The sequence below is a fragment of the Acipenser ruthenus genome, chromosome 40 (genome assembly GCF_902713425.1).
Source record: "Acipenser ruthenus chromosome 40, fAciRut3.2 maternal haplotype, whole genome shotgun sequence".
Lineage (NCBI taxonomy): Eukaryota > Metazoa > Chordata > Actinopteri > Acipenseriformes > Acipenseridae > Acipenser > Acipenser ruthenus.
In genome coordinates this window covers 3,171,884-3,184,195 of record NC_081228.1, presented here as the reverse complement: position 1 = coordinate 3,184,195, position 12,312 = coordinate 3,171,884, and the positions used below count along the sequence as shown (strand labels likewise).

The window sequence follows — 12,312 nt, the reverse complement described above, 5'->3', positions numbered from 1 at the left end:
CCTAACCTGCCCAATAACAAAAGCATTCCCATATTGCGCTTCTAGCTGCTATATTGTGGGGAGTTTTAGAATATTAACGACTGTGCTTAAAGCAGAGACCAGCTGAAAGCTAAGCATCAGCTCAAGAGGCTGTCAATGACTTTCTCTGACAAAAACATCTGCGATCCCCCATCTCCCAGCCACTTGTGCTTCAATGGTAGGTGACAGTAATCTCTCTGACCTAAATAGAATGTGTTTTTTTTACATCGAACAGAGTTTCTGTTTTTATAGTCCTACACCAGAGAGTGCTTGAAAATATAGGCCGTGTGTGTAAAAAAAAAAAAGGGCTTATCTTCAGCCTGAACAAACATGAATTATACAAGATCTCATTAGCGTGATGTTAAAGTCCACAATGAGATGCGGTTACTCCAAATTGCAAGCAATGGCTGCTTGCTTGTTTTAATGAGAGCTGTGCTCATGAATGTAAGAGAAATTACATCGACGTCTTCTTTAAAACAAAGCAAAAAAAGAAACAGTGAAATCACAATATTTGTTTACCTAAAAAAATAACCCAAACGGTAACAAAATTTCAGGCACTTAAACTTAGTCTAGCCGCCTGCTGGCCACTAAACTCATTACACGCGATTTAAACGTAGTCTTAGCCACCTGCTGGCCACTCATTACACCTGATTTAAAGTTGGCTTTAGCCTCCTGTTGGGCACTCAAAAAATGACACTCTATATTTTTTGTTGCATGAGGACATTGCCCATTTTATTGCCGGTTCTGTGGACCCCACAAACCCCCAGGTGAACTGTGCACGGCAGTGACTCTGCTGCACTCAAAGACAGCAATCGCTGCTTATTCCATCTGTAACACTCCCGCCACACAGCACAATGAAGATGCCTCTAATGAGCAAGAAACTGTCGCTTCCTTCTCCTTGGCAACGGTGCCTTGGTAACAGCAGGGAAATTGAACATCAAACCCAAACTAGCCCCATCCTTCCTCCACCATCACCCCCTCCCCTCTCATCACTGCTCCTTTACTTGTCACTGTGCATCAGCCGCACCTGCAGACAGAGGGAACAAGCAACACAGACACAGCAAGAGACGGAACGGAAAGGAAAGGGGAAGCCTACTTCTTCACTTCCAGTAAAGGGCAGCTAACACTAGCTTGGTGTTTGTCGCTGGTACAATACTGGGAGCCTAAATTCGTTTGACAGACAAAAACAACAGAAAGCATACAGGTAAGAAGAGAGAGGCAACACAAATAGGTTTGTTTTAAAAAGGTGTAGGTAACTTCTGCAGAACGGGGACAATATTAGGTTTGTTTTTCAGTGCAGCAGTCTGAAAGCTTCCACTTTGGAAGCTCTTGCGATGGTTCTTTGTGGTGGATTGGGGAAGGACAGACTATTCGTTTTTGTTTTAATAGATGTACAGGTACAATACATATTTATTGCCTATCATGGATAATATTTATACTGTGTTTTAATATCCTTTTTTATAATGTACTTGTTTACCATCTTTATGGTTCGGAGAGGTCTGTGAACTATATTCTGAAACAAATTCAAACACGATTTACATTAGTACACATTAGCAGAAGCATATGGGTATATGATCTTGGATATTTGAGTTTGCAGGTGTTGGAGATCTGACGATGAAACATTCTCTCTGTGAATAAACAAGGTGTAAAGCCCTGTTTGAGTGTTTGACCCAGAGAATCGTGGAAGAGAACGACGGGGTGTGTAACTCTAGAGGAGGAGCAGCGAGCCAGAGAGCCGAGGCTAGCTTCAAGCAGGCCTTATCTGTTCTACAGCAGCCTCTTTTCCACTGCAGCTGAAGAAAAGGAGAAGAACGAGCAAGATGGGCTCCAGTTCCTCAGCCTACGCCCCCCGAACCATCCATCTGGACGTGGAAGGGAAGGTGCAGAAGGTATCATAATGATATTGAAATTCAGTGCAATGGAACTGCGTTCGTTGTTCTGTTTTTGATGAAGTTAATAGCTGTTGCTACTGGTACCATGATAAGATTGGTTCAATGGTATGAGCAACAAGCAAGGGGAGCTACTAACTCTCTACAGTCTAGGTGGGCAATCGCAGGTTACTATTTCCATTGTATTCATGCTGTCCCACTATACTTATAGTGACCAAATACTACTACTACTACTACTACTACTACTACTACTAATAATAATAATAATAATAATAATAATAATAATAATAATAATAATTATTATTATTATTAAAGGTACAAGACTATTTGCAATTTCATTGTACATTTAAAAAAGCATGAACTATATTTATCCCTGTTTTTGTTATTTGATACTTATTTAAAGGTGTTTTACAACAACACCACAATTCAAATGTAGATTCCCCCACTATGGAGCAGCGTGTAAAACATTGAAGGCAGTAGAGAAACAGTTCTGCTGTGCACGAGGGCCAAGCATGTGATTGCGTCAGGGAAATGTCATGCAACAGCTTAATAAACCTGATCCTATCGTACAGTGTTTCCCTTATTATTTAAAACGGGCATGGATCGAGTCAGTGAAGTGCTGTCACACATGAAGACGCAATCACTGTAGTGTGCTACTGCACAGACACGCGCTTGAACACAGCTTGATGCCTGATGAGAGCAAAGCTGATATTGTGCTAATTATAGAGGCTGCTAATATCCAGTGGAAATGGATGCTCATACTGACTGGCATGCTGTCAAGCTTTATTGCATTATATCTTTGACGTGCTGCAGGGCTCGGGTCATTTCACCAGTCTCATGCCTTCTTTGCATGCGAGGCCTGTGATGACCATATTATAGACCGTGTTGCTACAAAAGAGCACTGTGTATAAAGAAAACATTTCAGAAACGAAATGCGAACGCTTTAAAATAATGGTCGCAAATTCATAATGAAATCCGTCTGACTGCCACAGGAACAACACTTGAATATCTTCTGCGCTTCCTCTGAGTTCTGAAGCAATCCATTTTGAATTCAGCCCCTGTTAATTCCTGTGGTTTTAATTACCTGTGTGCATTCCATGTTCCTTTGTAACGAATGATGTTGATCACATGTATAAGGTAATTAATCATTTGAAATCTTCAGTACTTTCTGTGTGTACTGTGTTTATGAATCAGAGAACAGAGCAGTGGAGGTTTAGTATCTGTTGTTATAAGAGGTAGTGTTTCACTACAGAACCTGTTGCAGACGTTTCATTAAAATCTGCTGGCAAAACCATTGCATGATGAGGTTTTCAATGTCCGGAATCAATTCTGCTTACCTAGTCAATACTAATGCAACACTTTTAACCACCAATTGTGCTTAAGGATTATGAACTACTGGAGGAAAAAAATATATATAAAAAAAAAAATGTTGTAATGGAATCTGATCACAAAACATTTAAAAAATATATACTCAGAGCAGACTGCTGGTCATAAATCATAAAAGATATTTAAACATCAGCATCAGAATTCAGCATCTCACCACCGTGTTTATGCATGTATTGTAATCACATCTAACCACAGTAATCATTTCCATTGCTGTCTGACACTGGTGGGCTTCTGTGCTTTAATGTTATCCCCAGATACAAAACTAGGTCAGGCAGGTTGAACTGATTGATAAGAGGGCAGCTGTAAGTGACCTTTCGTAGACCACAAAGGAGACAAAGGGACTGTAGCACTAGTGTGTGTGTTTGTCTTTACCAGCTGCTCCGCTGAGCTTTCACAGCGTTATCTAAACGTCCTGGAGGAAGAGCGTGTCTGATCCTCTGGAAGAGTATCGGCTAAATGAATAGTGTGTACCCGTTCTTTCTTTCTTTCTTTCTTTCTTTCTTTCTTTCTTTCTTTCTTTCTTTCATTCATTCATTCTTTCTTTCTTTCTTTCTTTCTTTCTTTCTTTCTTCCCATTATTCCACTAGGTGGGTTGTCTGTACAATATTTACCCTGTCCTATATTCCACATTTTCAACACTAACGAGGTCACTAATGAAAGTAACCCTAATATAAGCAGTAAGATGGTTCCCATGTCTTACTGTCTATGTGTCTGCAGTGTTGAAAGGGTTAACCGTTGCTGTCTGTTTTACTCAGGTGATGTTCAGCCGACACTGCAGTCCATGTGACATCAAGGAGCTGCTGTGTTCATCTTCTAATATCCCCAGGTCAGTGCCCTGGTCAGCGCCTCTATATAATACAGCATGACATACAGAGCCTACTGTATAAAACACGTGCAAATATACCATCATACCGGTCATTTTGCTTTTAGAAACACGGCAATAATGCTGGTGGACCGAGAAGGAGCCATCATTTCCATTGACCCTACAATGCCATCGAATTCCCGCAGGTGAGCAGCACATTCTACCCACCAGCAAGAACTAGATTCCTATCGTTCCAGCTATGGTCAGCTGAGCTTGTTTCTGAATGAATTCTAAATTCTTATTTTTTTTCTTCTTCTTGTTTTACAGTAGTCTGTACAAAGTCATCCCTTTATCGACTGGTCAGCTGGGAGGTAATTGAGTAGCCGTGCTCTTACTTGAATTGTTACGTTAGGATCTGGATACAGTTCTTTATACTGGCCAATGTCAGCCGTTCAGCATTGATTTTCTAAACGGAGGAACCTGACTGACTATCCCTGTGCTTGTCTCTGCAGAGAAAGAGGACATGTTTCAGAACGTCCTGTCCCAGGTGGCTGAGCAGTTCAGCAGGTAATACGTGTCTGTCTCTCTTTATATGTAGATGTGATCCTTAGTGTATTTACTGTTTACTGTTTGGCAGGCCTTGCCTTTATATTTAGTTTATTATATAAAATGAATACAGAAATGCTAGCACAATTTACACAGGAGCACGCATTCGGTATACAGCCATCTTCCCCCTGCGCACTCAGTGCTAAGGTCATGGCCAATAGCAGTGTAAATGCTTGTCAATTCAATCTAACTTATTTTGCAGAGCCTTTAGGATCAACGAGCTGAAGACAGAGGTGACGAACAGACTGGCCATGCTAGAGAAGAGAGTGGAGTGTAAGTACACAAAAAAAACACACACCACTGCACTAAAACAGCCAAAAAGAAGGCAGCGGATACCAAACAATAACTGCATACATGTACATTTGAAATGTCAGCTGTGGAGTTAAAATCAGAATCAATAACGTGGATGGATGTTGAAATTACAGGCTTGCAGAATTGACAACTGCAGTTACAGTAGAAGGCCAGCAGGTGTAGACATTTAGCTTTTTAAAAAAAAACAGTGCCACGTGGTACTATAAATTCCCGGCAAACTCAAGAGTTGCAAACTTGCAGGATCACACTATTCATCCTCGCCCCTCCATTGCTTATAAAAAACCCAACAGAATAAGGGGTGCCATTGGCTGTTGCTGTAAAGTGTTAGCCAGTTGAAATGTGAGCTGCGTGTCTGACTTTCAGTGGAGGGTCTGAAGGTGGTGGAGATTGAGAAGTGTAAGAACGACTTGAAGAAGCTCAGGGATGAAATGACTTCCAGAGGCAGCAGGTGAGACCCCTCTCCCCTGCACGCTAATCCCACCCCCATCAAATGACTCCTCCTCCTGTCTCCCAATCCCACCTCCATCAAGTGAGACCCCGCCCCCTGTCCCCTAATCCCACCTCCATCAAGTGAGACCCCGCCCCCTGTCCCCTAATCCCACCCCATCAAGTGAGACCCCGCCCCCTGTCCCCCAATACCACCTCCATCAAGTGAGACCCCTCCCCCTGTCCCCCAATCCCATCCCAGAAGATAACACATCTCCCCCTGCCCCCTAATCACACCCCCAAACAGATCAGCAGAACAGGAGCATGGAAAACCTGTTTGCATGTGAAAGAGTTTGATACTGGAACCAACAAAGCTACTTCTTGGTATTTCATACTTTGTAAAGTGCTCTGAGGTACTGGTATGAAAGGTGATATATACATCAAATCAATGGTAGAATGCAATAGCAGCAGTTTGAACTCCCTCTCTTGTCTGTGGTTTAGAGTGAACTGCCCTTGTAAGTATAACTTCCCTGATGATGGCAAGAAGATGACACCCCGGAGGGATGTCCCCAGCTATCCCAAGGTAATTCAAGCAACCGACGACAAAGAAAAAGCTGCACGCTATACTGTACCATTACGTTTCTAAAAAGCAGCTGTCCAGACAATGCTGTGCTCGTGACATCAGGGTGTTGTTTCTGTGTTCACAGTACACTCTGTCCCAGGAGACCATCGAGGCTCTGAAGAAGCCTACCTTTGATGTGTGGCACTGGGAACACAATGAGGTGGGAGAAGCACAGATATTCTGCTGGCATGTACCCCACTTTGAACTGGCATGCGTTCTGGTTAGCCCACTCAGTCTACAGACGGCATTGCTTTTGTACTACTGAGCCGTCTGATGACCGATAATAATGCCTCTTTTGTATGATGCGTCTTTCAAATGAACTCAAATGCTGCAATTAGAACCAGCAATGGTTTTGCAGCATGCTCTGTAATATTGTCAGACATTGTAACAGTGTTGGAAGGGGGAGACTAGTGGATTGACTATGTTTTCTGCCAGGATCCCCTTGGAAATGAGATGTATATCTCAAGGGTTCTATCCTGGTTACGAAAATACGTTTGAAATTTGAAATTTTGCATGAATCAAGCACTGTTATTTTTTCCACATTCAGCGAGAGTAATAGATACAGGATGTGATTGCGTGCAGCTGTGCACCAGTGATGTGTTCTGTATTGATCTCTGTGCAGATGCTGAGCTGTCTGGAGTATATGTATCATGATCTGGGCCTGGTAAAGGAGTTCAACATGAACCCAATCACACTAAAACGCTGGCTGGTAAGGACATCACATGACAACACTGGGGCTTCCTAAACCCACACATTTGCTGTGCCGGCAGACCAACATACATGGGCAATGTGCTGATTAACCTCTCCCGCTCTCTTGCGCCCCCAGCTGAGCATTCAGGAGAACTACCGCAGCAACCCCTTCCACAACTTCCGTCACTGCTTCTGCGTCAGCCAGATGATGTACGGCATGATTCACCTGTGCAACCTGCAGGTAACGCGTTATCACATGGACTGCGACACACAGCCCCTAACACCCAGTCATATATGCTCTCAAGCAAATAACATGTAAAGGGCAGGACAGTATAGCATCGTATATATGATTTGGTGAGACAACTAAGTGTGTATAGCAATTCGCTTCACTCTACTTCTGCAAGCCAGTTTTATCCGCAGCACACAAGTTCTACTAGAATCACGAAAGAAGCGAGCGTGCTCTCTGATGACATGCTGTCATCCCCCAGCAGGGTGTATGCTGCCCTGTATGTCGTAAATGCTTCTTGTTTATTGTCTCTAGGAGAAGCTGACCCAGACGGACATGGGGATTCTCATGACTGCAGCAGTGTGCCATGACCTGGATCACCCCGGCTACAATAACACGTGAGTGCAGCAGCAGCAGCAGCCCTGCCGTTGAACAGAGGGGGAGATCACACAAGCTCCAGGGAACATTCTCGCCATGCAACTACGTCTTGAAGAGGGAGCGCTCTATTTGAAGCTCTACAGCGTCTGAATGCTCTGCAGTGGCCCGTCTTTTTATTTCAATCTTGGATGCAGTACAGCGATGGGAATAAGACTCCTGTTGAATAGCAGTTTGATCCATTCCTATTTTTACTGTTTCATATGTGACTGATCAAGCTCATAGTAAAACCTGGCATGGGTGAAACTGCTATGCAATGGGAGTCTTATTTCCATCCCGGTTACATAAAAGGAAAATGCAATATGATGACGATGATGATGATGATGATGATGATGATGATGATGATGATGATGATGATTTTGAAAGCGTTTGTGTCTCTTTGCCCCAGGTATCAGATCAATGCGCGCACGGAGCTGGCTGTCCGTTACAATGACATCTCTCCACTGGAGAACCACCACTGCGCTGTGGCCTTCCAAATCCTCACCCAGCCAGAGTGCAACATCTTTGGCAACGTGGACCCCGAGGTCTTCAAGCAGATCAGACAGGTGAGGGGCGGGGCATGGGTGGGGCTTAGGCAGGTCTTGGGTAGGGGCAGGGGCAGGCATGGGCGGGGCTTGGTGGGGTATGGGGCAGGACATGGGTGGGGCACGGGCGGGGCAGGGGCAGGTTACCTGCAGGTGAGGCAAAGTTAAGAGCTCTTGAACTGCTTGTCTAAATGATGCTGCCATTTTTGTGCAACTGTTAAACTCTGTCTTGCATTATTTTTTAACTATTGGATTGTATTTTTACCTTTCTAAAACCTTTCAAGGTTGCCTAAATAAAACAAGCTGCTGCAGGCTTATTTCACTGTCTATTTGCTGTTCTTCACAGGCCATCATCACCCTGGTCCTAGCCACTGACATGGCCCGTCACGGAGAGATACTAGACTCTTTCAAACAGAAAGTGGACAACTTTGATTTTACAAACGAGGAGCATGTGACCTGTGTGAGTAGCACAGAAACAGGAAACGACACTAATAACAAAGAGGCCCTGTGAAGTTTAATGCTGCAGACGTTTCTTTTGGCAGTGCGGTTGCATTTTTGTGTTGTATGCTAAATGAAAGTCAATGCTCTGCTTGTCTCTTTAGTTGAAGATGGTGCTGATTAAGTGCTGTGACATCTCCAATGAGGTCCGACCCACAGAGGTGGCAGAGCCCTGGGTGGACTGCCTGCTGGAGGAGTATTTCATGCAGGTACAGCAGGCTGGCTGGGATACCGGACAGGGGAGAGCTCAAAGTGGGCACTGCAAAGTGAGCTGCAATGCGTCGTTCTGATCTGTTTCGTCCCTTCATGCAGAGTGACCGGGAGAAGTCAGAAGGGCTCCCAGTAGCTCCCTTCATGGACCGGGACAAAGTCACCAAGCCCACGGCTCAGATCGGCTTCATCAAATTCGTCCTGATCCCCATGTTTGAAACGGTCATGAAGGTGCGTGCCGCAGGGATTTTAGGGAATCCTTTTTTTTTGGCTAGCTTTTGCATTTCCGTCGTTATCGATCAGTGCCACAAGCACAATCTCCAGCAGGATATTCACAAGCAGGATCCACATATGAATGTGTTAATAATAATAATGTAGTTACTGTTAGGGTGGTGGTAGTAATCTGTTTAGATCGTTTAAGCAGACTCCGCAGTGTGCTGGAAGCTAACAGATACAACAGGGGTGCCTGTGTTTGTGTCATTGAGTGTTGCTGTTGCATGTGCCTCAGTGTGAACGTCTCTCCTGGTGTCCCTCTCAGCTGTTCCCTCAGATCGAGGAGATCATGGTGCAACCGCTGCGAGACTCCCGTGATCACTACGAGGAGCTGAAGCAAATCGACGATGCCATGACCGAGGTAGCCCCCCCTCCCTCTCCCACCCTGCCCCCCCCCCCCCCCCTCTCTTCCACCCTGCTCCCTCCAGGACTGCCAGGAGTCAGCTTTACTGTGTCCCAGAACGTTAAACAGATTAATCAACAAACAGAAAGCAAAACAAGTCAATAAATAAGTATAATCTGGCAACCTGTGATTCATACTGAGCAGTGAAAATGGTTAAACTATTCTTTTTTATGTTAAGTTTTCTCTTACTATATTCTGCACAGTAGTTGGAATTATATACCAGATATCCTTTGGGGTATATTTACCCAAATGGTAACATAACTAACTAACTACTAAATAAATAAATAAATAAATAAATAAATAAATAAACATGTATTATTATTATTATTATTATTATTATTATTATTATTATTATTTAGTAACAGCTGATGATTCTCTTCTACATGTTTAATTTAATAATAAAATAAATAAAAAGTTGATCCTAATAGGCCTGCTGAATCTCATGACTGATTCAGCTGGGTGCTGTGAATCTTCGTGACTACAGTATATGCTAACATTAAGGTGTGTCTTTTGTTCTATATGAGGCACAGAAGAAAAAAACTGAAAATATGTCACTAGGAGGAAAGAAGAAGTAGGAAAGCCCGCGCCAGCGTGGTATTCTGTAAGTAAATTAGTAGTGAACTGTAGTGCTAATCTCTAATTCTCTCATGCCTCTTTCTGGAGGGCACCATTTACACCTTTTCCCCCTGGCTTTCTGAATTTCTGCTTTAGGGAAGTGTTAGCCACAAAAGACACGATCTACTCAGCTTTTGCAACAGCACTAAATTGTCATCACTGTAAAGCAGCAGTCAGACGTTTCCTACAGTGCTTTCACATACAGTACAGAAGTTATTTTCAGAATAACTTTACCAAGCCGACCGCAGCTTCGTCATCAATTGCAGCCAAAAGCATCCAAGCCCAGCTGTTGCTTTGGCTTGGGTTTTCTTTGGCATGGAAGCCAGAAAGTGGTGAGACTTTGTGCAGCCGCAAGAGCTTGGTAATTAGGGCACAGACGATTGCAATTCAGCCACGACAAATTGAAATCCCAGAATTGTCCTCTTTTTTTATCTTGGCTGCACCCAGCATAGTAAAGAGTAAATAAATATAAAACATAAAATTCTCTAGCTGACTGCGAGCAAAGATAGTGATATCTGCTAGTAAACTTGACCCTGCTAAAATAAGCCACGTCCTCTAAGTTGTTAAGAAGCTGTTTCCTAGTCATACTTGCTTTGAGACTTGTTTGAAACCTCACACAGAAATCTCGTTCCAGTATCATTATTCTTTCTTGTCACTGTGTGCTTCGTTGCAGGGATTGTGGTTGCACGTTCGATTTGGGAATCTCAACAGACCTTCCAACTGAGGCTTGCGCTGTGGGATTGAGTCTTCCTTCACGAGCCTCTCACAGCAGTGGTCGGAGAGTTTCACAGCCCAGCGGATTTGTTTTTACAAAAGGATTTTGGAATTAGTTATTGGTAATGCTTCATTCTAGGTAGCATTAGTTACACAATAAAGAAACCCTGAAAGAGCCAACTTCCCACCGTTTCGGTGTGTTTAACATGCCTTTGTCAAGGGAGAGCGTGTTTGAAAACAAACTGGAGGTACTTGTAGGCTTTGATGCCATGGCAACAATACTAACTTATATTTATTTAAATCTGTTAATGTGTTTGTGATATCATTTACTACATAATCAATGATCTACTATTCCTTTCTGTTTAAATCGTCAGGTATATATATATGGCCAAAAGTTTTGCATCACCCTATAGAATTATCAAATTTTGCTTCATAAAGTCAAATGAAACCAGCTGAATAATGGCCTACTGCATTACATACTACTTTGTAGTTTTCCATATACTTAAAGAAAAACTGACAAAAAATGAAACATTTCAAAATCTAACATGAAATACTGTACAACTATTATGGTTTCCGGTAGACTTTTGCCATATCATTTTGTAGTTTCTTTGATTACATGATGTTAAATAAAAGATCTAAATTATGTTCATAGATATATCTTTTTTTAATTATGTCTTAATTCTAAAATCCTAGGGGATGCAAAGCTTTTGGCCATAGCTGTATATATGTATGTATGTATGTATATATAGGGAATTCCTGGGTAACTGTAAAGCAATTGCTGCATATAGGTGAAGGAGTCATTGTAGAACTCAGAACTGTTTTGTTTCACTTTCTGTATCAATACTTAGGACACATCAGCTTTGAATGTATTTATGTACGATGAAATCTGAATTAACCCGTGGTCACCAAAGATACTGAAAATGCATGTCCACTAGAGATCAGTGGCAGCTCATCCATGACTCAGTGTTGTTTCATGGAACACCATTCCCAGTCAGGTCACTGCTGAGTAGTTAGACATACTCCCTTGAACTTATTATTTTATTTTACAGAAATTTTGTGCCTATCGATGGCCTAAAGCAAGAAATATAAAAGTAAAAAGCTTTCTTCAGTCAGTTTTCACTTCATCAGCTCGCCCTTTCATTTCAAACAGGTTTGATAACTTTACAAGCACCTCTGAAGGCACAACAATCATTTATTGAGACCAAAAACCTGACTTAGGCCTCAGTTGGTTCAAAGTTTATGGCACTGCCATAGTTATGCTGAATAATGGTCATGGCAGCGCCATACTTGTGATTTGATCCAGGCCTTAGCCAATTTTTGCTTTAGGCAATCGCTTTCAACCTGTAGTCTAGCACACCTAGCGTGTTTATAATGTTGTACTTTAAGCATATTTTTAGTTGTATCAGGATTATTTCACTATTTTTGTGCACATGTTTGAGAAAAAAAAAGTTTGATATTGCATTTTTAAAAGTGACATAGACTGTATATTATACTTGTATCCCACATCGAAATAGAACAATGCTGTTAGGAATTTCTTTAATGATGTATCATTTTTTTCTCTTATATACTAGAGCTGTATAAATCAATAAAACGATAAATATCTTGATATCATTTAAGGAGTTTTTGTGGGAGTGCAGAAACTAAAAATAACAGTGTCACCAGA

The 12,312-nt window shown here is 42.3% G+C and overlaps 1 protein-coding gene across 4 annotated transcripts; it reads left to right on the top strand.

Annotated features, from left to right (window-relative positions):
- Positions 1-1,042: 1,042 nt before the first annotated feature.
- Positions 1,043-12,268, top strand: LOC117962912 (high affinity cGMP-specific 3',5'-cyclic phosphodiesterase 9A-like). 4 transcript variants are annotated; one of them, XM_059010275.1, is made up of 20 exons: positions 1,043-1,222; positions 1,812-1,907; positions 4,049-4,119; positions 4,224-4,301; positions 4,423-4,466; positions 4,608-4,662; positions 4,904-4,974; positions 5,377-5,461; positions 5,941-6,022; positions 6,147-6,221; positions 6,684-6,770; positions 6,888-6,992; positions 7,293-7,375; positions 7,801-7,957; positions 8,283-8,396; positions 8,539-8,643; positions 8,747-8,875; positions 9,183-9,279; positions 9,843-9,921; positions 10,609-12,268. In XM_059010275.1, exons 2-19 carry the CDS (start codon positions 1,839-1,841, stop codon positions 9,893-9,895), a joined length of 1,560 nt encoding a protein of 519 aa, XP_058866258.1. In that variant the 5' UTR covers positions 1,043-1,222; positions 1,812-1,838; the 3' UTR covers positions 9,896-9,921; positions 10,609-12,268. The 4 variants fall into 4 exon arrangements, with proteins under 4 accessions (XP_058866258.1, XP_058866260.1, XP_058866259.1 ...); XM_059010277.1 differs by having other exon boundaries at positions 1,662-1,907; positions 9,183-9,278; positions 9,851-9,921; XM_059010276.1 differs by having other exon boundaries at positions 1,662-1,907; positions 9,183-9,278; positions 9,845-9,921.
- Positions 12,269-12,312: the final 44 nt, after the last annotated feature.

Coding starts and splice junctions, on each gene's coding strand:
- LOC117962912 (XM_059010275.1), top strand. CDS start 1,839: ATGGGCTCCAGTTCCTCAGCCTACGCCCCCCGAACCATCCATCTGGAC. Junction 1,908..4,048: donor TGGAAGGGAAGGTGCAGAAG/GTATCATAATGA, acceptor TGTTTTACTCAG/GTGATGTTCAGCCGACACTG. Junction 6,222..6,683: donor GGCACTGGGAACACAATGAG/GTGGGAGAAGCA, acceptor ATCTCTGTGCAG/ATGCTGAGCTGTCTGGAGTA.